The following is a 23,772-nucleotide window of genomic DNA, read 5'->3' on the forward strand; positions in this document are numbered from 1 at the left end:
GTATAGTGGAAGGTGCTTGTACTTTGAAATCAGATGGACTTGTATTTGAATCTTAGCTCCTGCACTCACTAGTTGTGGGACCACTTCGTTGAACAGGAGGAGAGTAACTGCTACGCTGTAGAGTTGCTTTCAGGTTTAAACAAAATCAAGTATGTAAAGTGCCTTGTACATAGGAGATTCTGAATGATAGCCATTATAATTGTTATTATTTTTTTTAAATTAAAAAAAAATCTGAATATCGTTGACCCACAGTGCTGCATTAGTTTTAGGCGTACAGCACAGTGACCCACCTTCTGTGCACACGATGCTTTATGCTCACAAGTGCAGCCACCATCCGCCACCACACAATATAGGTGTTATTATAAAGGGAGAGGAAGATGTACCTTCCACCTGCACCCGCATAGTGACGGTTTATTAAGTTGAGATATAATTCACGTAATGTCCAACTTACCCTTTTAAGGTGTATGATTCAGTTGTGTTCACATATGTGTAACAATCACCATGAATTCCAAAACATTTTCATCACTCCCTGAAAGCAACCCTGTATCAATTGGCAGCCACTCCTCCTTCCTCCCTTGCACCAGCCCCTGTCAGCCGCCAGCTTTCTGTCTGCTTTCTGTGTCTGTAGATCTGCTTATTCTGGACATTTCATATAAACAGAATCCTATCACTTGTGGCTTTTGTGTCTTTCACTAGCATCGTGTGTTTTCAAGTTTCATCTCTGTTGTAGCTCATAGCACGACTTTATTCCTTTTTGGTGACTGAATAATACTCTATTATATGGATATACCATATTCGTCTACCCACTCAGGGACATTTGGATTATTTCCACTATTTGACTGCTACGAATCTTGCTGCTCTGAGCATTCATGTACAAGTCTTTGCATGGATGTGTATTTTCTTTTTGCCTGGGTAAAATACCCAAGAGCTGAATTGCTGGGTCATATGGTAACCCTATGTTTAACCTTTTGAGGAACTACTGGATTGTTTTCCGAAGCTGCTGCATCATTTTACATTCCCACCAGCAATGTGTGAGGTTCCAGTTCCTCCACATCCTCTCCCACACTTTTACTTTACATCTTTTTCATTGTGGCCATACTAGTGGGTGTGGGCGGTATCTTATTGTGGTTTTGCTTTGCATTTCCATAAATGATTAATAATATGGAACATTTCTTCATGTGCTTATATCTTCTTTGGAGAAATGTCTATTCAAATGCCTATTTTAAAAATTAGTTATTTATCTTTTTATTGTTGAATTGTAAGGGATATCATATTTTGGATACTATACCCTTATCAGATTATATGATTTGTAAATATTTTCTCCCATTCTGTTATGTGTATTATCTAGTTTACCCTTTTTTTAAAAGATTTGTTTATTTATTTATTTTAGAGAGTGGGGGAAGGGGTTGAGGGAGAGGGAGAGAGAGAATCCTCAAGTAGACTCCACACTGAGTGCAGAGCCCGACATGGGGCTTGACGCGGGGCTCGATCCCAGGACCTCAGGATCATGACCTGAGCCAAAATCCAGAGTCAACTGCTTAACTGGCTGAGCCATCCAGGCACCCCTCTGATTTACTCTTTATAACAATCCTTTGGAGTGGATATTGTTATCCCCATTTTACAGAGAGGAAGCTGAAGCTCTGAGACAGTGAATTGCTTGTCCAAGATAACACATCTCCTAACTCTGAAATGGTCCTGGAACCCAGGAAGAGATTAGTCAGGGCTCTTCTAGTTTTAGTGGTAGAAATCCATCTCAGACCAGATTCTGCTAAAAAAGAAGTATAGTTGCTTATATGCCTGGGAACTTCAAGGGCTGGACTGGCATCAGGCATGGTATAGATTAGGCAGAGCCAGTGATTCAGATGATGTCACCAGGACTCTCTCTGTCCCTCTGTCCTTCCCTCGCTCCAGCTCTTGCTGTCTTTTGGTTAGCATCATTCTTAAGCACGCTCTGTCATGTGTGGCAAAGATAGTCACCAGTAGCTGAAGGCTTACTAAGTCCTTTTAGCTAGAGCATATCGCTCTTTACCCCCCAGCACCCGTACCAGTCCTCCGTAAAGCTCCCTGATTGGCCTTGCTGGAGTTCATTGCCTATTAATGGGAATACCAATCGGTCCTGCTTTCAGGAGTCTGGGATACTCTGAATAGACAGCCGGGGCCCAGCCCTCTGGTTGTGCACTCAGAGACATATGATTGACAATCTCTGGAGAATCACGTGGAGTCAGGGAGAAGGTAGTTCCTAAAAGAAGGGGATATGTAGGGCAGGCAGAAAATATATGTCCTACAAGGTCTGTCTGAACTGCTAAATTCAGGATGCTGAAATTAGTTGGGGGCAAATGAAAGTTAATTCCCAAAGGCAAACACTAGGAAAAAATCAGTTTGCTCATAAAATAAAAATGAAAGATATTGAAAATAATCTTCTCCAGATCCAATCAACAGTATGTTCTCTGCCATCCACTTAGAGCAATTTTATAAAGTAGTTTGTATAATAACCTTTAAATCTCTAACGCCAGAGTAACAAGACTAATTTTTCAAAAACAAAAAGTAAAATAAAAAGTAAAGAAGAGAAGCTAGATGTGTCTGTCAGAAGGTTTGCTTGCAGTTGTAGAGGGTTGTTTTTTTGTTTTTTAATTAGAACCCCTAGTGTGAGGTGGAATGTTCACATTTGAGAAAGATGCTAACCAAAGAGCATATGCTAGGAAGAAAGCTCTACAGTGGGTGGGCAATTTTCCTTTTTCAAATAGAGCGATGCCCTGCATTTGACATAATTAGGAAAAAATTCTGTTATAATACAGCTCATTGTTATGTGGGTTTAAATACCTTGCAGGTGAAATCATACTTTTGAAAAGCAACAACTGGCTACTGTGATAGATTCATATAATATAGGGCGCCTCTAACAGGGGACTCCCAACCCAGAACTGATGACCTTCTAGACTGTTCTTGGCTTGCAGGTGGATCTGAAGGCAGAGCTGGCAGCCTTGTGGTGTTTGGGGTGGGTTGTAACACTGATGTCAAAAAGGAATTCATCAAATTATAGGATGCTATTCTCCTAGGATCCAAGAGTTTCTGCCCCAGGCTCCTGGTTTTAACTATAAGGAAAAGGAGGCCAAAGGAGGTGAAATGATTTGGCTCTGGAAAAGGAGCCAGCCTCCCTGGCATTCCATGTTCCTTCTCAATGCCAAAGTCATAAATAGCTGTCATTTATCAAAGTTTTCTTCTTGAGTGGTGTTTCAGATGATCAGCAGCTTTGAAAAGTGCTCATAAAAATAGGTCTAACCGGGCTTTGGGCAAATCAGAGAGCTAGCCATACATGAAACGACCTTTTTTTTTTTTTTTTTTGGACTTTATATTCATAGGTCACATATTTGAAATCCATATTTATTTCTGTTTGAATTCCTTGAACATTTCATCAGTTGTGCTGAGAACTTGTGTCTATGCCTACATATGAGGACAGGGGTTGTCTTGTGTATCTTCTTGGCTCCCAAAGCGTCTAGCATAGGACCTGTTTAGAATACAAGTGGTGATACTTGTAGCTAACATTTATTGATCATTTTCTATACGCCAGGCACTGTGCTAAGCATCTTGCAAGGATTATCTCGGTTATACCTTCCAACAACCTTATGAGAGAAAGATCTTCTCATTATCCTCCTTTTAAAGGTAAAGAAATTGACGTTAAATACTTTGCCTAAGGCTAACACATCCTGTCAAGTGGCAGACTGGGGACTTGAACGCGGGTCATCTGAATCCAGATCATGCATGTATGACTTCTTAACTCTTACAAAGGGGTTCTTAAGGAAGGGAGAATAGGATGGAAGGAGGTAGAAGGCCCATCTGCTGACATTGATTGCCCTCCCACTCCCTGGTTTACCTGGCTTTGGAGAGAAGGAAAGAAAAGAAAAGGGACAAGAGAATAAAAACCGAAGGAGGACTACCACTCGGGTCCTGCAGTGTACTCACAATCTTCTTGCTCAAAATTAGGGGTGTCAGTTTACTGACCTTGGGCTAGATTTTGTACAGTTACAGTTTTTAAATAGTAGGCAAATGTCTATAAGCATTCCTTGATACTGTGATGCAAGGGCGAGCAGAGTCTCTTCTTGCAGGGGGGTTTCAGGTATTTTTCTGAAGAGACGGTCTTTAATCCCTTCTTTGAAATGTAACTGGGAAAGGTGGAGGAATAGGAGACCCTTGGGAACCAGGAGACCTGGGATCTGGCCCTGGTTTCCCACAAACCTTCCAAGGAACTGGCTCTGATAATCTGTGATGATGTTCAATGATGAAAGCGACTCTGAGAACCTGGATTCCTCCCACACCCCTGTCGTTTGTTCGTTCGTTCATTCATTCATTCATTCATTCATTCTTCTCTTCACTTATTCAGTGAGCATCTCTCAAGCATCTAGGGCTCTGGGATTGTCCTAGTGAATAGAAAATCCCCTGCTCTCAAGGAGCTCACTGTCTTGTTGGAGAAATACAAACAGTTGAAAAATGGTGCCATAGAAAAGGGTCATAAAAGAGTCATGTTCTCAGTCTTGAGACAGCACAGAAATGGGCATGAGTGTGATGAAGTCTAAACAGAAAACAAAACACATTCATAGAAAGAAAGAGAGAGAGAAAGAAAGAAAGAAAGAAAAGAAAGAAAGAAGGAAAGAAAGAGAGAGAAAGGAAGGAAGGAAGAAAGGAAGGAAACCTGGATGTTCTGTAGTTCTCATTTTTCAGGCTAATGTTTCTTTTTCAGAAATAAACTAAGATTTAAAATCGCTCACTCCAGTAGATTGCAAGTTTTTAGGAATCCCATATAACAGCACAATTTTTCTTCACTGGAGGTTGTTTTACTCGTGTTAGAAATGATGTAGTTCATAAAAGGGAGCCAGTTCAATCCAGAACACATTTATTGGGGGCCCCCAGGGGACCTGAACTAGGCAGTGTCTTCTGTGGGGAGAAGCCTGCAGGGTTCACATTCAGACTGGCTGTGAACAGTAGTTCTTCACTGATTACCCTTTGACCTTGGCGGCTTGTGCATGTCGCTGAGATCTGTTGGCAGAAAGTATGGTACTGTGTGAGGCTCCTGAAGAAATTCCAGGAGATGGTGCTTGGAAAATACCAAGTCTGGGCCTCCAGGAACCTCGGGGATGTAGGCGATACAGAGAAGGATAGATTCGGTCCCCCAGTGCCCTCAGGGATTGACAGTCTGGGAATTTTGTACTGCAGGAAAATCAGTAGGAAGATCTGAGTTCTGAGCTGAGCCCTGCCACCCAGAGAGCTGCTTGTCACTGGGAAAGTTGTTTCTCTGTGTGCCTTGAGTCTGAATCCCTTCCAGCGACGCCCGCATCCTCCATTGCTTATGCAGAGCGAGAAAAGCTATCTTGCAGACATCCACGGGAAGATTAGTCTCAGCTGGAGGGATGGGCAAGGGGGGTGCTTTCCAGACCAGCCAAGCTTGCATTTGAGTTGGGTTTGTAATGAGTTCCCCAGGATAAAAGATAACCCGTAGACTCTATGTGAAAGAAAATTATCCTGGGGCTACGGAGCCACTGTCTTGGATGAGCTTGTGGTGCAAGGTGGCTAATTACATGGACTGTGAAATCAGACTGGTCAGTCTTGCTCCACCACTTGCAAGGTGACCTCTAGGCTTCAGGTTTCCCCCTTGTATAAAATGGGGAGAATACGAGTGCCTGCTCTATAGGATTGCTCCGGGTATTCAGTGAGGTCACGCCTGCAATGACGCAGAATAGTGCAGGGCATATAAGAAGCCACCAATTGTTAGTTGATGTGATTTCACAGGACAGACAGAAATCTGCTCCTGAGTTGATTCAGGGGATGTTTATACTGTGAGTCTTCAAGTTCCAGCACTCCACCTGACTCTTTCGTTCTCTCCATCAGAAGGAACAGTCAGGGAACAGGGAGGTGGAAGACAGAGTAGTTTTTTTGTCTCCAAATAAACCATATTCTCCTCTTTACTTCCTGAGGAACACTTGAGCGGTTTACTTGGAGTATTTAAATTAAGTACATTTGGGACTAGAATAGGCTTTTTATTTATTTATTTTTTTATTACATAAAATTACATGAGTGTACTTGGGAAGCACTCATACAAGGCACATGACAAAAGCAGTCTTTATTTAGCTTAGGGAGAATTCGGCAACAGGAGCCTAGCAGTAAAACACAGGCAATCAAATGCATCCCTCCCTCCTCCTGCCCCCCCCACCCTTACCCTGCAGCGCTTTCCTCTCTTCCAGCACTTCATTAAGATGACAGATAACGAATTCATAAGTTATCAGGTAAAATGAAGAAATAGGAATACTTTCTCTGTTTGCCTGGGCTGGGAGAAATATCTTAACAGAGTAGCACTATGCGAGGTAGAGTCAAGAGACCAAGTTTGCAGGCTGTGGCAAAAGCCTTGGGTGTAGTCTTCCAGGCTCAGGGATCTTAACTTGCAGTGAGATTTCCTTGTGTCTCAGTTTCCATTATATACTTCCACATCAGGACTGTTGTATGAATGAATTTAGAGGCTGGATAGGAGCTCAGAAATGGTATTCTGTACCTCAGTAGCCACAGGTCTCTCTCGGGTAAATCTGGGATAATTATACTTTATAAAGTTGTCATGAAGTTTAAAAAACGATATGTGGAGGGATGCCTGGGTCGCTCAGTCGATTAAACATCTGACTCTTGATTTCAGTTCAGGTTGTGATCTCAGGGTCTGGGATGGAGCCCCGTGTCTGTCCAGCGTCTGGCCTCTGCTCTCAGTGGGGAGTCTGCTTAAGATTCTCTCTCTCCCTTTGCCCCTCCTCCGCTCAGCTCTCCCTCTCTCTAAAATAAATAAATAAATCTTAAATAAAAAGAGGGATATGTGTGTCCAAAATTCTAATTCTATTCACTTAGCAAAGTGTCTGGTACATAGCAGGTCTCTGTTTCTTTTCTTTCTTTTTCTTCTCTTTTTTTTTGGAAGGACTATCAGAATTTATATCTCCAGATAAGGTTTTCAGTATTCCCATATTATCTGAAAGGTATTGTCTACTATGATATCTCAGATCTTGATAAGCACTTTATGTGACCTAGTTCATTGAATCCTCAGAGCACTAACACAGTTACTATCATTGCTCCCATTTTTCAGATGTGAAAACTGAGACCCGGAAAAGTGAATTACTTCAACAAGGTCTTATAGCTGCTATGTGGCAGAGATGTGAGCCCAAGTCTTTCTTAGCTAGAATTCACGCTCCTGCAAAATAAATAAATTCCTGAAAACTAAGTAAACTCAAATGAAATTCATGCAGCTTATAACTCATGCTCCTGCAAAATAAATAAATTCCTGAAAACTAAGTAAACTCAAATGAAATTCATGCAGCTTATAACTCATGCTCTGCAAAATAAATGTCCTGTTCTATCCTCTAGAAGTTGCCTTGCTTTGAATGTCCTTCTTTATAGGAACTGTGTTTCAGGAAAATGAGGCTTTTATTTTATGGCCTTAACTCATTTCTGATCCTGATTAGTATTCATTCTATTGGACTCTAGATACTGGTTATTTACTTCTAAAGCCCAAAGCCATCACTAATGGATTTGACCTCACAAAGGATGCTTATCAAGAATACCTTAGGTCTCTGAAGAGGATTCCCAAATCTGAGATCTCATACTGTGGGAATTGCTATGCGGCCTCCCCCTTCCCCCTCTTTTTTCCTCCTCCAGGTGACTAATTTAGAGATATATCTGAGTCCTGGAATGAAAAGAGGTATATTTATAGTCATACTTCACATAAAAAGCAAGTTCAAAGGGAACTAACATTGGTTGATTATTCACTATGCGTCAACCTCTTTATCCACATCCCCTCAATTTATTTCCCCTAACAACCTGTGGTGTAGTTTTATTATTGGGCTAACTTTGCAGATGAGAAGACAAGGCTGATAACCAACAGAATAGAGATTCTAACCCTGTTTCACATAACATAAAGCGTATTCTCTCCCAACCCTATTGTCCCTGTCCCATGAAGGCACTGGGAGCTTTTGAAGAATGCCGTACGTTCCATCCCATCATGTTGGGAGGCTGGCTGGCGCTGTTGTTCTTGCTCCCAGAGAGCACCCCAAACTCCCCACCCCACTCTTCCATCCCTGGTACATTATTGGCCATCTTGCAAATGCACCCCCTTGGTTGTTAGGTAGGGGGGCTGGAGTGAAGCCAATTGCCTGATGACGGTAGGGTCAATAGTGCCATCGCCGTCCATGAGAATAAGCCACCCCTCTTCTTATTAAAGCATGCTGCAAGGACTGTCTTACCCCAGTCAGCAGCGCTCAGAGTAGGAAACTGCATGAGGAGCTTGAGGGTAGTCAACTGTCTTGATGGGGATGATGATAACGACAAAGGTGACACGTGCTTCATACAAAGCCGGCGGGCACACAGGTATACGTATACGTGTGTGTTTCCTGGCTCTGCAAAGGATGATGTCGATTTCCGAGCAGCTCCACACAAAGAAATCCAGCGTTTTAAGTGTTGCCTACATCAGACTCTATTCACTTTGAGATATCCAGGAATGGTTTTCAGGCTATTTGAGAAGATGAGAGGTGCAGACGGCTTGCACCGGGACATGGTTTCACATTTAGAGAGGATTATGGCCCAGGAACCCCAGAAATTGTGGGTAGAGGTGTGAACCTTTGAAATTCTAATTGCAGACCAGTCTGAGGAGGTATATACTTACCGGGGCACAATATCTCATTGTTCACATATTCCTTTCCTGGCCAGAGGAGATGGGGAGGAGGAGCAGTAGAAAATAATCTCCAAGTGAAACTGAAACAATTGATGGCAGCATTTTGAGCTCTCCGGTGAATTCCGTCACGAAAGAAATCCCTGGTTGTTTACCATTGCAGCTAGCTTAGCTTCTCGTAATAAACTTCATTTCTTGCTTTGTAGAGCTGGGGGTGTAGAGAGACTCCGCTCCAGCTGGGAGGGATCTGTGTGGTCATTTTGGCACACCCACCCCTTTATTTTACAAGTGATGGCACTAAGGCCCAAGGTGACAGCATCAGCTATTAGGAGAGAAAGCTCAGGAATCCAGGGCTCTGGGAACGGAGGCAATTATTCACTGACTCTAGGCTTTTCATAACAGCTCATATTTATCAAGTGTTTATATATGTCATACATACAGGATGGAAGGAGCGACCAACCCAATGGAGGTGACAGGCGTTAGATGACTTGCAATACAGAGAACAGAATAAATACAAAATCAAAGTCAAAACTGATTTCCAGCCTAGAGGAAGTCCTTCTTGGAGTGGACGGAAGTCTGAGTGCTGGGTGTTATACTCAACTGCTCCATGGGAAAGCACAGGGTTACTGAGGTCAGAGAGCTTAATTAGCCCAAGCTAATAGGAGCCATATTTGCTCCAAGTCCCAGAACTTGCCTGATGCAGGATGACTCAGTGAGTATGTGGAAAAAGAGTTAAGATTTTCTCCTGAGTGGCTCATACTCCAAAAGCTCATTTTCTGTCAACCACTGCACATGAGCAAGTGACCTCCAGGAGCTGGTCTTCAACTGCCTGCTGTTGCCATGTGGCTAACTCCCCAGAACCTCAACCTTGGTGTGTCCCAAACTAACCTTGGTGTTTTTTAGATTTATTTATTTGAGAGAGGAGCAGGGACAGGGCAGGAGGAGACCGTCTTCAGGCAGACTCCATACTGAGTGTGGAGCCTGATGCAGGGCTCCATCTCACAACCTGTGAGATCATGACCTGAGCCGAAACCAAGAGTTGGGTGCTTAACCGATTGAGCCATCCAGGCGCCCCCCCCAAAACAAAGTTTTAAAGTGCTAATGAGGAGAAAGTGAGTGCCTGTTTATTTACTTCCATATTTTTTAGAATGCCTCTCAACGTTCATTTCTCAGCCCTTTACTTTGCCAGAGAAAAATCTTTATTCACATACGCTGCCTTATGAACTTCTTCCTATAGTTAGCTGAAACCCTTGCCTTCCTGACATTGATGAGCGCTTTGCTGGAGGCACGGTGCTGGTTTCGAAGGGTCAACACAGGTAGACAAAACTCCTCAAACTCATTTCATAATGGCTTTCCTGTGCACAAAGTACTTTCTCCTCCATTATTATTTAACACCCTCATGGGGTCGGTTCATCTTCATGTGAGCCAACTGAAGGCCAAGATCCCGTAGCCAAGAGGATGTCTCTGGGACTCAGCCTCTTCTTCTCTTTTCTGTTGAAGATGTCACCTGTCAGAGAGGCCTTCTCTGAACATTCCTTATACTGTGACACCTCCATCACTTCTTTTTTTTTTTTTTTTAAGATTTTAATTATTTGATAGAGCACGAGCAGGTGAGAGGGGCAGAGGGAGAGGGAGAGGCAGGCTCCCCACTGAGCAGAGAGCCGGATGCCGGACTCCATCCCAGGACTCTAGGATCATGACCTGAGCTGAAGGCAGCCACTCAACTGACTGAGCCACCTGGCTGTCCCCCTCCATCACTTTCTTACTTTATATGTACTCCACGTTATATCACATGATTTGTTGGTTGTCTATTTCCCTACTAGAAGGGAAGCTCCTGAGAGCTAGGACATTGTCATGACTGAATCTCCAGGGCATGTAGTAGACCCTTTGTAAATATTTGCTGACAGCGAGGTGATGCATTTTCATTTAACCAGCTCTTGGCGACTTCTCTATGCCAGGCCGATGCTAGACAAGGTCCCTGCCTTGGGGCACTCCATTGTCCTTGTGGGTAAGGACAAGGGAATGGACAGTTAACCACACCAGATGGCAGGAATTCAATCCTAGGGGGAGGCCACAGGGCCAGCCTTACGCCCTAAAGGGGTGCTTTTGGAGAGGAGTTTATAGGACTGCTCCTATTGGCTTCAATTACAGGGATCCTGGGAAGCTTCCCAAGGGCCTAGCTTTCTTCTTTTCTTTTTAAAACCAATTTTATCCACAATCAGCGGTGAGAAATTAAATGGATTCTTTGGACTGAGTGAGCTAGTTAAAATAGCCATCTGCCAGGACCAAGGAGTGAGCAATCTGTTGGTACTTTCTCTGCTTAAATTTGGCATCTGCTGAGCTTTGTACACCACTTGCACCTCCGGAAATGCCTTTTGCACTCGTGACCCTCGTGTGTCCTGCGGGTTAAAAAAAACTTACAGTGCAAATGCAAGATTAGAAAATTGTTAAAAAAAAAAAAAAAAAGCTAAAATCCTTTCATTTGTCTTAGCATTTTAGCAACCTAAGCAAACTGCACAGAACTCGCCTTCCAAGGATGGTGAGCGCCCTGCATCGGGACCGAGGGCGGGAGCCAGGCGAGCGCGCGACCGGGCTCCAGGCCGCTCCTCACTCCCGGCCCCGAGGCCGCCCCTGCGCCCGCGCCCCCTTAGCTCTGCCCGCGGCCCTCGCAGTAGGAGGCGGCTCTCCCGGCCTCGCTTCCTGCACCCACTCGGGACTAAAAAAGAACGCGCATAACTTTTTTTGGTCCCTCTTCTCGCAGAACGCAGGCGTAACAAGCTCGCTGAAGTAACCGCTCCGGGGGCGGCGCCGGGTCGCAAGCTTCCGGAGCCCCGCACGCCGTGCGGTCCCCAACCGGGCGCCCGCGTCGGAACGCGGCCCGGGAGGCGGCGCGGGGGCGGGAGCGGGGGCGGGGCGCGGGCGGAGGCGGGGCGGGGGCGGCCGGGGGCGGGGCGCGGGGGGCCGGGGCGGGGCGGCCGGCGGCGCGTGCGCAGAGCACTTCCTTGTTTGTCCCCGTGACTGTAGCGGGAGCGCCGCCTGCCCGCCGCCAGCCCGCCCGCCCGCGAGAGTGTGCGCTCAGTCAGTCGGTGTCCTCGCCGCCGCCTGTCAGAGCGTCTCAGGGGGCAGCGCCGGCCGACCCGAGCCCCCGCGTAGCGCCGCGCCCCCTCCCTCGCCGCAGGCATGAGCACAGGGAGGCGGGTCCCCGAGAGCCCTCTGCCTCGCGCGCGGCTCGGAGTTTGAAGGGCCCCGCGCCGAGCGCTGCCGCTGCCGCCGCCGCCGCCGCCGCCGCCGCCGCCGCCCCCCGCTCCGCCCGCTCTTTCTCCCGCCGCCGCCGGGGACAGGAGCCGCGCCAGGCCCGGCGCCGGGTGGCAGGCTGCGCGGGGCGTTCATGAGCCTCCGGGCGGCCCGCGGCCCCGGGAGCCTGCGCCGTGACTCACTCCCCGCCCCCGCTTGTGTCTCGCCCCCCCGGCAGGATGCCGGACCAGATCTCCGTCTCCGAGTTCATCACCGAGACCACCGAGGACTACAACTCGCCCACCACGTCCAGCTTCACCACGCGGCTGCACAACTGCAGGAACACCGTCACGCTGCTGGAGGAGGTAGGTCGGGGCCGGTGCGCCCCACCGGGGACCCCGACCCGTCCGCCGGGACGCCTCAATGCCCCAGCTGGCAGCCGTTGCCTCGCAGTTGAAATGTCTGCATTTCTGAGCGGGGAGGAAAGGGATGTCGGGGGCTGGGGCAGCCACACCCCCTCTGGGATCCCCACCCCCACTCCCAGGTGAAGAGGGGACTTAAGATGTGCAGCCCCTTGCCCCATTTGCCGGGGCATTAACTCCCCGGGGGCTGGAGGATTGAGCGAGCTCCTGACACCCTTAGGAAAAAGAAGAGGGAAGTCCTCTCCCTATCTTGGACCCTTCGTGGGTGCAATAAGAGTCTGCTAGGCTCTTTCCACATCCTTCTGAGCCTGTCATAACCCGCGAAGTAAGTGGTGTCAGGCCCCAGAGAGCAGAGGGAGACGAAGCAACGTGGCCAAGGTCACCAGCAAGGGACTGGGAGATGGTCAGTGAATGCCTCTCTCCGTAGCCAGGCTGTGCCAGGCAGGCTTAGCTGCATAGGCAGTGGCCGGCGAATAAAACCCCAAAGGGATGAGAGCAAACTTAGGCTGGGATTGCTTCTACCCCAGGATTCTTCCCCATCCAGTCCCCAGTGCCTAAACCCTGGGTGGAAAGAGAGATGTGTGCAGACAGGTCCCCACCCGGCTTCCTGCGCCGGAGGGTTTGGTTCTGCCCAGGCTGCTGCGCCAGCAGGACTTGCCCGCAGGGCACTCATAAGCTGTGAAGGGAGACCTGAGGCTGCCGGGAAGAGCTGGCCAGAACGGGAAAAAGGGGGGCCTGAGACTGCAGAAGAACAGCTCCCCTTATCTAGAGCCTTCAGAGAAGCATTGTGGGTGTCCTGGGCAGGGCCAAGGGCAGAGCGATTTCCTTTACAATTTAAGTGAATTTAGTGATAGGGCAGGGTGGGTAGGTAAGGAGGAACCCACAAGCCCGAGAGCTGCGAAAGCCTCTGAACCTCAATAAAAATAGGACATTTGCCTTGGAACTCTGCACCATCTGTAAGTGCCATAAAGCACCACTCCCCTCCGAACAAGCCAAGCCTATTTCAACTGAAAAAGACAGCATTCGGGGAACTTAGGAAGGCAGATCGTTTTCCTGGGGTGGATTATCCTGTGGTTGGTTTATTTGAGGTTTGGGGAGCTCTTTCTGATATCGGCTCACCACAGCCAGCTCTCTGTAATATTGAGAAGCTTGGGCTTCTGTGGGAAACTGCTCTTGGTACAAGCTTTGCTACTCACTCTTCAGGCCAGGTTACATGCAGAATTGGTACTCCGAAGCCCAAGGTCCTAAATTTTAGGAGGGGAGAAATTTCTTTTCGTGCTGGATCCTATCTTGCCCATCTGGTGCAGTGAATTAGTCAACATTTTATGCCAGTTGAGGATGCTTCTAGAGTTCTCTATGAAGTTAATGTTGGGTTATTGAACTGAATTTTGAAATTCATTTGGAGAAATACCAGGTATGTTTGTTGAAAGCCAGAGGTAAATGGAGTTTTGGGGGGAAGGGGGTGTCTTTGTGACTTGTCATTCTGTTGCATTAGCCTGACATTCAGTGTCTGGGAATACTCGGAATTGCCAGGCGTTCAACCTCATGATGGGTCTGTCCTTCACTTAATAGTGATAAATTGGAACATGCTGATATAGGAGCATTTTGCATCCTTTTTGTGTACTAATTGTGTATGTCTCCTGAAGGATGTGACATTGATTAGACTGCGTGGTTATTTTCCTTCTAGATAAGTTCTTCAGTGCCTGCTAATAGAGCTGTCAGTTATTTTAACTTTACCTTTCGGCCCATTTAGATAGTGTTACTGTATTCTGTTTGTGTGGGGTGTGATAAGGGTAAGTAGCTGATAATGCTGTTTGTAGGGGTATATGCCCGTATTTTGCAGCAACAGGAGAGGATAGGGTTAATGTTAATTATGTGCAGCTGCTCTTAATCTTAGTTTGAAGTAACTAAATTTAAACCTGAATGCAACAGATACATTTTTTTTTTTAGTAAGGAATACTATTCTGCAGGGTTAGGTTGAAAGATAGATCCAATCATTATACAAATGTGGTCACCTATGAATTTGAGGAGGAATCAGAATCAGGCTAGAAGTTCAAAAGTGTCATTTAGAGTATGTTGATAATACGCTCTCAAAAAAATTACAGTAAATGTTTCAGTCAGAATGACACAATAATTTTGTAATTGTTTCTCTGAACTTCAGGATAGTACTGGTCAAGGAGTCATTGCCCTAATCTGCGTTTTTAACTCTTGAATCATAGGCCATGAAGTTGGACTCATGAATGATGGCCTTTTGCATAAATGTGAAATATACCTGTTAGTTTCTTACTGATACGTAACCACCAAGTCGCATTTTTATTTTTTTCCCCTAAGTTTGCATATATGGAAGGGACACATTGTTATAAATATCTTAAGTGGATCAGAATTCAGTTCTTAAAAAAATATGGGGCTTAAGGTTGTTACCCTCAAAATGTAAGAAGAAGTTTTGGAGCAAACCACAAAATCTTGTTGGCATATGCTTCACAAGTGAGATACTTGGAAACTTTAAAAATGCTGTTTGTGTTACTTTGTGGTTATTCTTAGGAATAGGGTTTTTGGGTACTTTTTCAGTGATGTGGAAACTCAGGAATAGGAATTCATTTGGGCAGTTTGGAATTCTTTTTAAAAATTTGTGTTCTAGTTCCAGTTATTAAATGCCTTCCTGTTTATTTACAAGCTTTCCCCCCCCCCCCCGCCCTTTGGGTTCCTAATCAACCTATAGAAGTCTCAACTAAAAAATTGTAGCTCTCCAAGCTTGGAACCCTAAATTAACCCACACTCCCTCTTTTGGTATGTCCCGTTGGCAAAGACTGCTTTGCGTGTGTTGGTGCTTTTATTTTAAATCTCTCTGTGAGGAGCACTGTAGGAAGTGGGTCAGAAATGTATAGTATCAAGAGGCAGAGTTTGCTTCTGGGGTTCACCTTTGGGGCCGGAGGGTCCCACAGAACCATGGGAGTTACAGCTAGGCTGGCACACAGTGAGTGGCTGCCTTTGGGAGGCAGGAATAGATTAACTGCCTGGGTTTCATCCTGATGTCTTAGTGTTTTCCAAGCAAAAAGGCAGTGTTTTGCTTAATCAGCAGAGCACACTGACATGTGCCATTTTACTCGTGACCATTTGGAAATTATGAGTAAGTGACTAGGAGACTGGGTGAAGACAGAGTTTTGCTGAGAAAGGAAGGGAAGCAGGCATTCCAGGATCATGGTGCAGGGAGATAATAGGAGAGACTTTCCACTTAAAGGCTTAGACTGGTCAATACTTAGTGCTTGGTGAAAGGGAGGGTTGGTGTGATAAATAACGTTTGCTTGGTTATTTAATATTGGGCCAGCCCTCTATCTTTTGTGATGATGGAGGAGGCATATCCTGCCCATTTATTGAATGACTGCTCAGTGCCAGGCCTGTTGGAGGCACATGGCACACATGATCACATTTAAGCCTTGTGTGAGCTTTATGGAGGAGGGACAGTTGTTATCTCCATTTTACAGAGAAGAAAATTGAGGCCTAGAGAGATGAAGTGATTTGTCCCCAAGGTCACATAGCTAGTAAGTCAGTGGAATTAGGAAATCCTTAAACAATTAAGACATAAAACAGATATTCTAAATGTCTACAAGGACATATTTCAGTGGCTTTGTGAGAATATAAGAGGCTTCGCTTTTCATTGTACCTTCTAATTTTGATCTCATGAAACAGAGGTGCCTAAGTTTCTAAGTGGCTTAGTTTTTCTTCGTGTTCACATTCCAGGAGTTCTTAATAGTAATACTTGAATACATTTCTTTTTTTTTTTCCCCCTGTGCTTTCAAAGACTTGGGATATGGTTTTTCAGATTTAGGTGTGGGAACTTATTTGGGCATAATCTAGGAATAGCATTCACCGAAAGCATTTTTGGGGAGCACCTGCTCTAGGGTATTGCAGTTGTTGTCTAGATTGTGTTATGGAGGAAGTAATGGTGTTTGAGAAGGAGGTAAGTAGGGCTGTCATTTTTAACAGGGAAGAAAGGGGCAGTTCGCAGGTGGGGGAAATGATATTAGGACATTCACCCCAGTAATGCAAAGTGAATCACTCAAATTACCATCCAGTCAGTATACAAATTGTCCAGTGCCCAACAGTGTGTTAGGCCCTGGGGATACTAAGATGATCAACCCTGCCATTAAGAAGTGCACCGTCTCAAAGTTTTCTCAGAGGAACTGACAATCAAGTGTGGGTCTTGCATTAGAAGTTCACTTGTTTTAACATATACACATGATGTGCTTAGTCCTTCCTGAGGCCATAGAAATATTTGAAGAATGAAGAAACGGATGAAGGTGTGGAATGCAGATCCATCATCCAGGCCTCTTTCACAGTAACTGTAGTTACCAGTTGTTAGTGTTCCTACTATGTCCAGGCCCTATACATACTATTACTTAATGCTTACGTGTGCCCTATTATTATGTTTGACCCATCTTCTCACAGTTGAATCTTTTGCCCAAGGGCACACACATAGTAAGTAGTAGATTTGGGCATGAATCCCATTTCTATAACATCCCTGTGTATGCTAGTCAGACTTCTTCTGTATGTGTTTCTTCACCCTCCAAGGAAGCTTTAATTTTTACTCACGTTCATTTGGACGTCATCTTCTATGCTGATGACAAGAAGTCATTAGTCTTTGATAAATGCTTTTAGGTTCTCCAGTGTTATCTGTGGAATCTCACACATGGGGGCTCTGTTGAAGTCTGAGCTCATTCATCATCTCCAAGTGTTCTAGAATGCAGTTGCATTACTTCTCTTCAGTTTTGAGAGCCAGTGAACTAAGCATCAAGTGCTAGTTTATGTAGCAGCTGCTTAAGTTGGTTATGGTCTTAAGTAAAAGTAAATTTCAGGCAGAGTTTAGATAAAATCAGGGTTAGTCTTATGCATTGTTTGGGGTCAAAATAATATGCTTTCTTTGTCCCTAACCTCTTGAAGATAAAACAACAAAACATGAATACGTCTTCCCTTGATGCTGCTATCTTACACAGAGTTTGGGCGCTGTGGTCCCACCTTTGATCCATTTCAGTGGTACTGAGGGTGAGTTTTCTCTGGACATAAGCAGCAAAGATCAGTGAATGAAGAATAAATTTATTTGCCTGCAGAAGCAATGAGAGAAGGAAACTTCCTTTATGTACCAGAACTCATGCTTTTTCTAGAACAGGGCTCAAACTGTTAGCCAGGTATTCCAAGCTAATGCTGTTTGTCTTTTATATACATCTTTAGGGTTCAAAAAACATTTTCGGTGTGTACTATCTAATAAAACAGCTTTGTAGTAGCTTCCTTATCATTCTTCTAATGTGCATAAATTAAGTCTCAGAGAGGGAAATTACTCGACCAAGGTAACACAAAATCTCTGGATCTAAAATCCTTTTGTTTCTTCTGTATTTCACTGTCTGTTGTGCTTCCTGTCTGCTAGTTTTTTGTTTTGTTTTTTGTCTTTAAGGGCCCATAAAAATGATATCTACTGATTTTTCTTATCCCTACTTGATTTCTAGTGCCAGAGATAAAGAGTTTGGGGTAGAGAAGAAAAAGGGAAAGACAAAGACCGCTCCTTTTCCGTGTTCTTCAAAGACCTCTTGTTGGATTGCTCTCGAAATCTCTACTGTTTGTAGTTAGAGACCGTGCTGCCAACAGTCCTCCCTGGGCTCAGCAGAAGTGGAAAAGGCCCAGTGGCTTCCAGCTCTCCCCTGGCATACTTAGTCTGGGACTGTTGACCAGCCTGTCTTTGCCTGCAAGCTGCCCACCGTCCTGGCCAAAGAACCACTGCTCTTGGTTGGGGTTGCTGCAGGACTCTGGCTGTCTGCCTCTGGCTTCCTGGTCGTCCGTAGTCCTGCCTTTGTGCTGGGTGCTGGGAATCACTAGACATCAGAGTCTAATGGAGCTTGGAGAAAGTCTAGTCTGGTGCTTCCCAGCCTAGGAGCCTGATCTCTGAGGGGCCCATGAAAGTGGTGATGGGAGTCTAATCATCACTTGCAGTATTTCGGAAAAATTAATAGACGCCTTAATAAGGTGGTTCAGCATACCTCTCATGCCAACTCATTTTGGTTTTGGTTGAAATATATCAGCTCAGTGGTGTAGCACTGATGATCTTCTGCTGATCAGACGCTTGGATTGCCTGTTAGAGATTCCTACAGTTGGGAAGCCAGATATGATCTCAGTCCTGTGATTGGTTTGCTAGAAGAACCTTCGAGTTTTGTATCCCCGTGGGAGAAAGCTCAGGAGGGATGAGGACCCACATAGACCTAGTTTTCGTCCTGTTTTGGAGACTGAAGCCTAAGATGGGAAGGAAATGGGGCAAAGATTTGAATTCAGGTCTCTCAGCTTCGAGCCCAGGCTCTTTGTACTGTGCTCTCTAAAAGGGCTATAGAGGCTGTTTGTACATGGTGGTGGGTTTCTCTCTAAAACTTGCTTCCAGGTCAGAGGAGTGGAGAGTAAACCTGAATTTAGGAACCTGGTCTTGCTAGCCAGTCTGCTAGTGTAAATTTTGGTCTCACAACATATGCTGTGAGGCCACAGCAGCCTTCCCTGATGCTAAGTTAAGAGGCTTTCATCAGAAGCGTTGTGGTCCTGGATGTCCAAACACTACCCAGACTTTTGCCTTTATGTCTGTGAGTCAAGGGAGCCTCAAGAGAGGTGGTTTCCATTTATGTAACCTAGTCATTTGGGGGCTAGAGTCAGACATTGGCCTCAGCCATTCCCACATGTAGTAGTTAAACATGAGTAAGTGATGGGCTAGAGACCACTTTGCATCTGAGCCTCAGTTTGCTCATTTGTTTAAAAAAATGGCATTGATTTGAGTGTTAAAGGAGATAGTACATGTGAGGCAGTCATCACATGACTTCATTACTGGTAAAATGTGGCCTGATGAATGTCAAGGTCTGACCAGTCAGATTAGTCAGCCTTCCTTTTATGGGGCGGGGAGGAAGGAGGTGAGAGGCATTCCTTCATAGGGAGATGGGCAGAGTTCTCTCCACTGTGAACCAGTGGCAACACTTGGGTTCCCTTACCTAGGTTAATTGCAGCCCTATTATATTGGAGTCTGTGTCAGGCAAGTTACTGAACCTTGCTATGTCTCAGTTCCCTCGTGGGGATCGTACCTCCCTCTTAGGATAGTGCCTGCCATGATAAGTGCTCTAGAAATAATTATTCTTCTTATCTTCATGCTGCTGCTGTTCATTATTATTGGATTAAACCTTGAATGTGTAGTTGAGAGGACAAGACTTGGTCGACTCATTTCAGGACAGTGGGTGATAAAGAGGTCAGATGACAGAGCCAGCTGTGTGCCTTGGAGGAACCGGATGGTAGAAGTGCAGATGGGACTGGAGGGAGGACTAGGGCAACACTAACACTTGCACCATGGTCAAAGCCAGCTTCATCTGAAGGAGACCGACAGCTCAGTTTTACTCTGTACTCAGCTGTTGGTGGGTGATACTCTGAAGTCAGGGAACCACTGACCACTGCTGCCTCCGCTGACCCAGACCAGCCTGATGGGCTCTACTGGCACAGCCTCGCCGTCTGTGCTTCCTTTGGCCTTGCCGATTCTTTTCTGTTTCCTCCCTCCCCCCATTTTCCCTCCATTGGTGCATCAAAGGCAGGACAGTGCTGCCCCATTTGATTTTTGCTGAGGCTTTGGGGTAAGGAGCCACTTTCTCTGTTACATAATAAATGCAGGTATCTGATTCTGGTCATTGGTGGGGAGGTGCTGGGGGAAGGAAGCATTTATGCCTTGGTTCTGACTGGGACAGAGCCTGGCAGCTGATTACAGCTTGAAGCTCTGAGACCACAAGGAATTCTATTTTGGTTTGGAGGCAGGCGCCTTAAAGTGAAAAGGACTTATCCTTGGATTTACATTTCTCTGTGTCTCCTTGCTTCTTTTCAGTGTCAGTAAGATGAGTTTTGTGAGGCAGGAGTTCGGTCAGATCTGGAGGCACTTGACCCCACTTGGTCTTAACAGAATCTGAGAATTCACAGGTTCTTCCAGCCCAGAGCCCATCCTGAGCAGCCCTGTGTCGAGCTGCTGTTGGTGGTCACTTATGTAAGAACTGAATTTTAATGCTGAGACTGTGGTGTAATTTTCCCCAGAGATCTGGAATATATGCCCCTTTGATAAGACAGCACCCAATTCAGCCGCCCAGAAGCCAGAAAAACGAAACCAGAACCTCAGGCACCCGTGACTGCATTTTGGTACCAACTGCTAAGTCAAGCTGGATCATCCCTTTCACCGCCACATGTGCTTTGGATGGAGAACAGACGCTCTCCCAAGCCCTTTTATTATTAATACAGCTTGGATACCTTGTATTTCTGTAGCATTATGCTCAAGGGCAAGAGCAAGGAGGGCCATGTCCCCAGTGCCCAGCTTAGCACCTGACCTGATGACTGTATAATAAAATAAATTTGACAGGGCTGGAAAAGGCCTTTAGAGACCATCTGGTTCAACTCCTCTTTTCTAGGGATGATGAAATTAGGTTCTTCTGTTGTAAGTAACAGATTCCATCTCCCCTCAACAAAACAAAGTACGGCTAGTTCAAGCACAATGAGGACTTGCTTTAAGGACTCCTGGGGCTGTTCCCTGGCACACAAGGAGCAAGAATGGTAGGAAATGTGGAGATTCTCTTCTGGGCAGATGGCAGAGGATGGCAGGCCAGGCCCTACCTGCCCCCTCACTCCAGTGCCCCCCACACCAGCTGAGTCTCTATGGCTGATTCACATATCTAGAAGGATTGGACTGGTCCAGCTTGGGTCAGGATACCACCACTAGTCCAGTCAGCTTTGGCTAGGTTTCTGGGGTTACCTGATGGATAGGTCTAAGGCCTCACCTTCATCAAGGACTGGGTGTGATAGCGATCCTCTGAGCAGGGCTAAGAGGGTAGGGAAGCTCCCTCTTTGTACACCCAGATCACACAGCAAAGCTGGGACTAAGATCCAGATCTTCTAGCCCCACTGTCTTCGTCCTTCGTTAGCGTGAGAACAAAATGGAGACCACAGCACCTCACAGGGTTATCAAGAGAACCAGTGGGGAAGGTAAGGCAGCTACATGCCTGGCATCCCAGCGAAACCGGGAAGATGTTTACTTCTCTGCCCTCCCCTCTGCAAACCTCACCTCCCCTTGACCCTTCTGCAGTGTATTCATTCGGGACATTTTGAAGGGCTGTGGTCAGAGCACTGTGCTGCCTAGTTGTAGCTCTCCTGATGTGGTCAAGAAAGACCAACATTCCACACAGGGTGTGGGTAGAGAAAAAACACCCCATTGCCGTTTAAATCCACGGTGATGACATGGTGCTCAAAAAATAATCCTCCATAGATACCCAGGATGCATGGAAGACTGCACAGCAGCCAAGCTCTGGGAACTTTCTGGTTTGATGGGCCTGCTCCAGTGTTAAGTAACAGAACTGCATACAGGTCTGACCAGGGCTGACAGCTTTCCTTCCATTAAGTGGCTTCTTCACTGACGAGTTACACACACAATAAAATTCAAGCATCTTCATTGTTTTGAAACTTGGGAGTCTTCCTCTGTGTTTCATTAATCATTTTTTTATGAAGTCCATTTCCTTTTCTTTGTAATGTTTATTCATGTTAATAGCACTTACATAAAATTAGGTATTCCTTATTTCCACAAAGTGCAAATCAAAATGAGCATTCACTGCTGGCCCAGCCGCTGCTGCTGCTTTCATACTGGTAATATTTCTCATAGCAATGCACGTGAATGCACTGCGTCCCGGTAAATAAGATGGTGCCAAGTCACATAATGCCATCACTGCCCCAAGGTGTCCGCGTTTTGTGTGTAAGAGTTTGAACAAATTCAGAATCTGCGAACACTACAATGAAGCACCTACCCTGTGCTCGGTGCTCTGAGGGATGTCCTACATACATCATCTCCCTCAGTCCTTCCAGCAGCTCCTCGGGGATGGGTCCTGTTTCCCCATTTTACAGATGACAAGCTAGGCTTAGAAAGGATTCAGCCCAATCCAAGCTCTTTCTACCTCCAACTTGTTCTCAAGAGAAAATGTTTTGTATTATGAAGGGAATGCTAATGAAATAGAACAGTCAGGAAATAGGCTTCAGCTGAAGCTTGAGATATTGAGGTTAGTTGAATAAGAACTTCCTGACAGGGTAGAATACCAACTGGATGGCCATGGAAATAGCATATTTCCCTCTGATTTTAGGACAATTTTGTCGTTGATTGGCTAATGAGCTAAATTATGTACTTACTTTCATACATGTCTTCACTTTTAGTAGATTGTAGATACCTTGGGGCCAGGGATCCCCCTCCCTTTCTTTACCTAGTTGGCACTCAGAAATTTGACAAAAATAAGATTATAGTAAAGCTATTTGATTTATAATTGCTGAGGCAGATCTGGTAAAGGTTTTCCAAATATTGCTATCGACCTCTGTACTTTAGTTAAGTGGCTACTGATTGCATAGAGCAATTGGAAAAACCCTCCATTACCAAGTTTCCTGAAGGTTGTGCCACAGATTGATGGCAGACCTGGATGCTGAGCCAGATTCGTGGTCTGTCCTTTTGGGGTCTGCCACCTGCAGGCTTTCGTGGGGTCAGTGAGTTCAGTAACAGCGATTGCTCTCGCTTTTTGAGTTCCCAGCTCTGTACTGGGCTCTTTACCTGTGTTATTTCTCACCTTCACATTGCCCAGCTAGCGCATGATGGAGCCAGGAATCAGACCTAAGTGCGTGGGGCTCCATAGCCCACACCTTCCCTCGGCCATGCAGCCTCAGTTTGTGGTGAGTTAGCAGCAAAGTGCAGGGGAGTGGCAGCGAGTCAGGTTGGCATTTCCTGTCTTAGTGGAAACAAACACACATACACACACAAACAAGACACGCTTCTGCCAGTGGAAAAGGAAAGCATTTTCCCCTTACTTGTTTCCTTTGAGTGGGAGGCATTTAAATTTAGATAATTTACATCCCTCATCGGGGCAGCCAATTCATGATGTGGTATCAGAGGGATTAATGAGTGAATTGGTATTTTCAGAAAGAGTTGACCTCTCTGATTTTTCTTTGAGTGGCAAGTAGTGAATCATATGATTTAATGAGCAGTTGTTCTCTGCGTGTACTCTCCAGCATTTTTGTACTCTGTTAACCGTTTTCCAAGTACTTTCTTATGTGTTGTCTCATTTCATGCACACAACACTGTTAGGCAACAGAGGCACCTTTTCCTCATTTGTGAGACGAGAAAACAGAGGCTCAGAAAGTTAAAATGATTTGTCATTGGTCACAGGACTGAAAAAGCATGCTGAGGCTGAGCTCTGTTACCAGCCTCCTGTTTCTGAAAGAGACAGGCATACATGGTGGGAGATGTTTTGTCAAGTAATTTTTAACTGAAAGAATACCTTTTGAATAAAAAAGAAAACAACATAGATTTTACTATTTGCTTTATTAGATTCCCCTCTGGGTACACACACATATATCTTTTATAGT

At 45.5% G+C, this 23,772-nt stretch overlaps 1 protein-coding gene across 5 annotated transcripts in view; it reads left to right on the forward strand.

Annotated features, from left to right (window-relative positions):
- The window catches only part of ASAP1 (ArfGAP with SH3 domain, ankyrin repeat and PH domain 1), a 341,646-nt gene that overhangs the window by 63,205 nt on the left and 254,669 nt on the right, over positions 1–23,772 (forward strand). For 4 of the 5 annotated variants that reach the window (XM_045812249.2, XM_087864619.1, XM_087864618.1 and 1 more), the window contains exon 3: positions 12,156–12,282. In XM_045812249.2, the coding sequence (XP_045668205.1) occupies positions 12,156–12,282 (127 nt within the window). Of the gene's footprint in view, positions 1–11,718; positions 12,283–23,772 lie in introns of those variants that run through there. The other variant, XM_087864617.1, reaches the window with a different exon arrangement.

Source organism: Ursus americanus, chromosome 9, assembly GCF_024610735.1.
Source record: "Ursus americanus isolate L20-20 chromosome 9, mUrsAme1.1.p, whole genome shotgun sequence".
Classification (NCBI taxonomy): Eukaryota; Metazoa; Chordata; class Mammalia; order Carnivora; family Ursidae; genus Ursus; species Ursus americanus.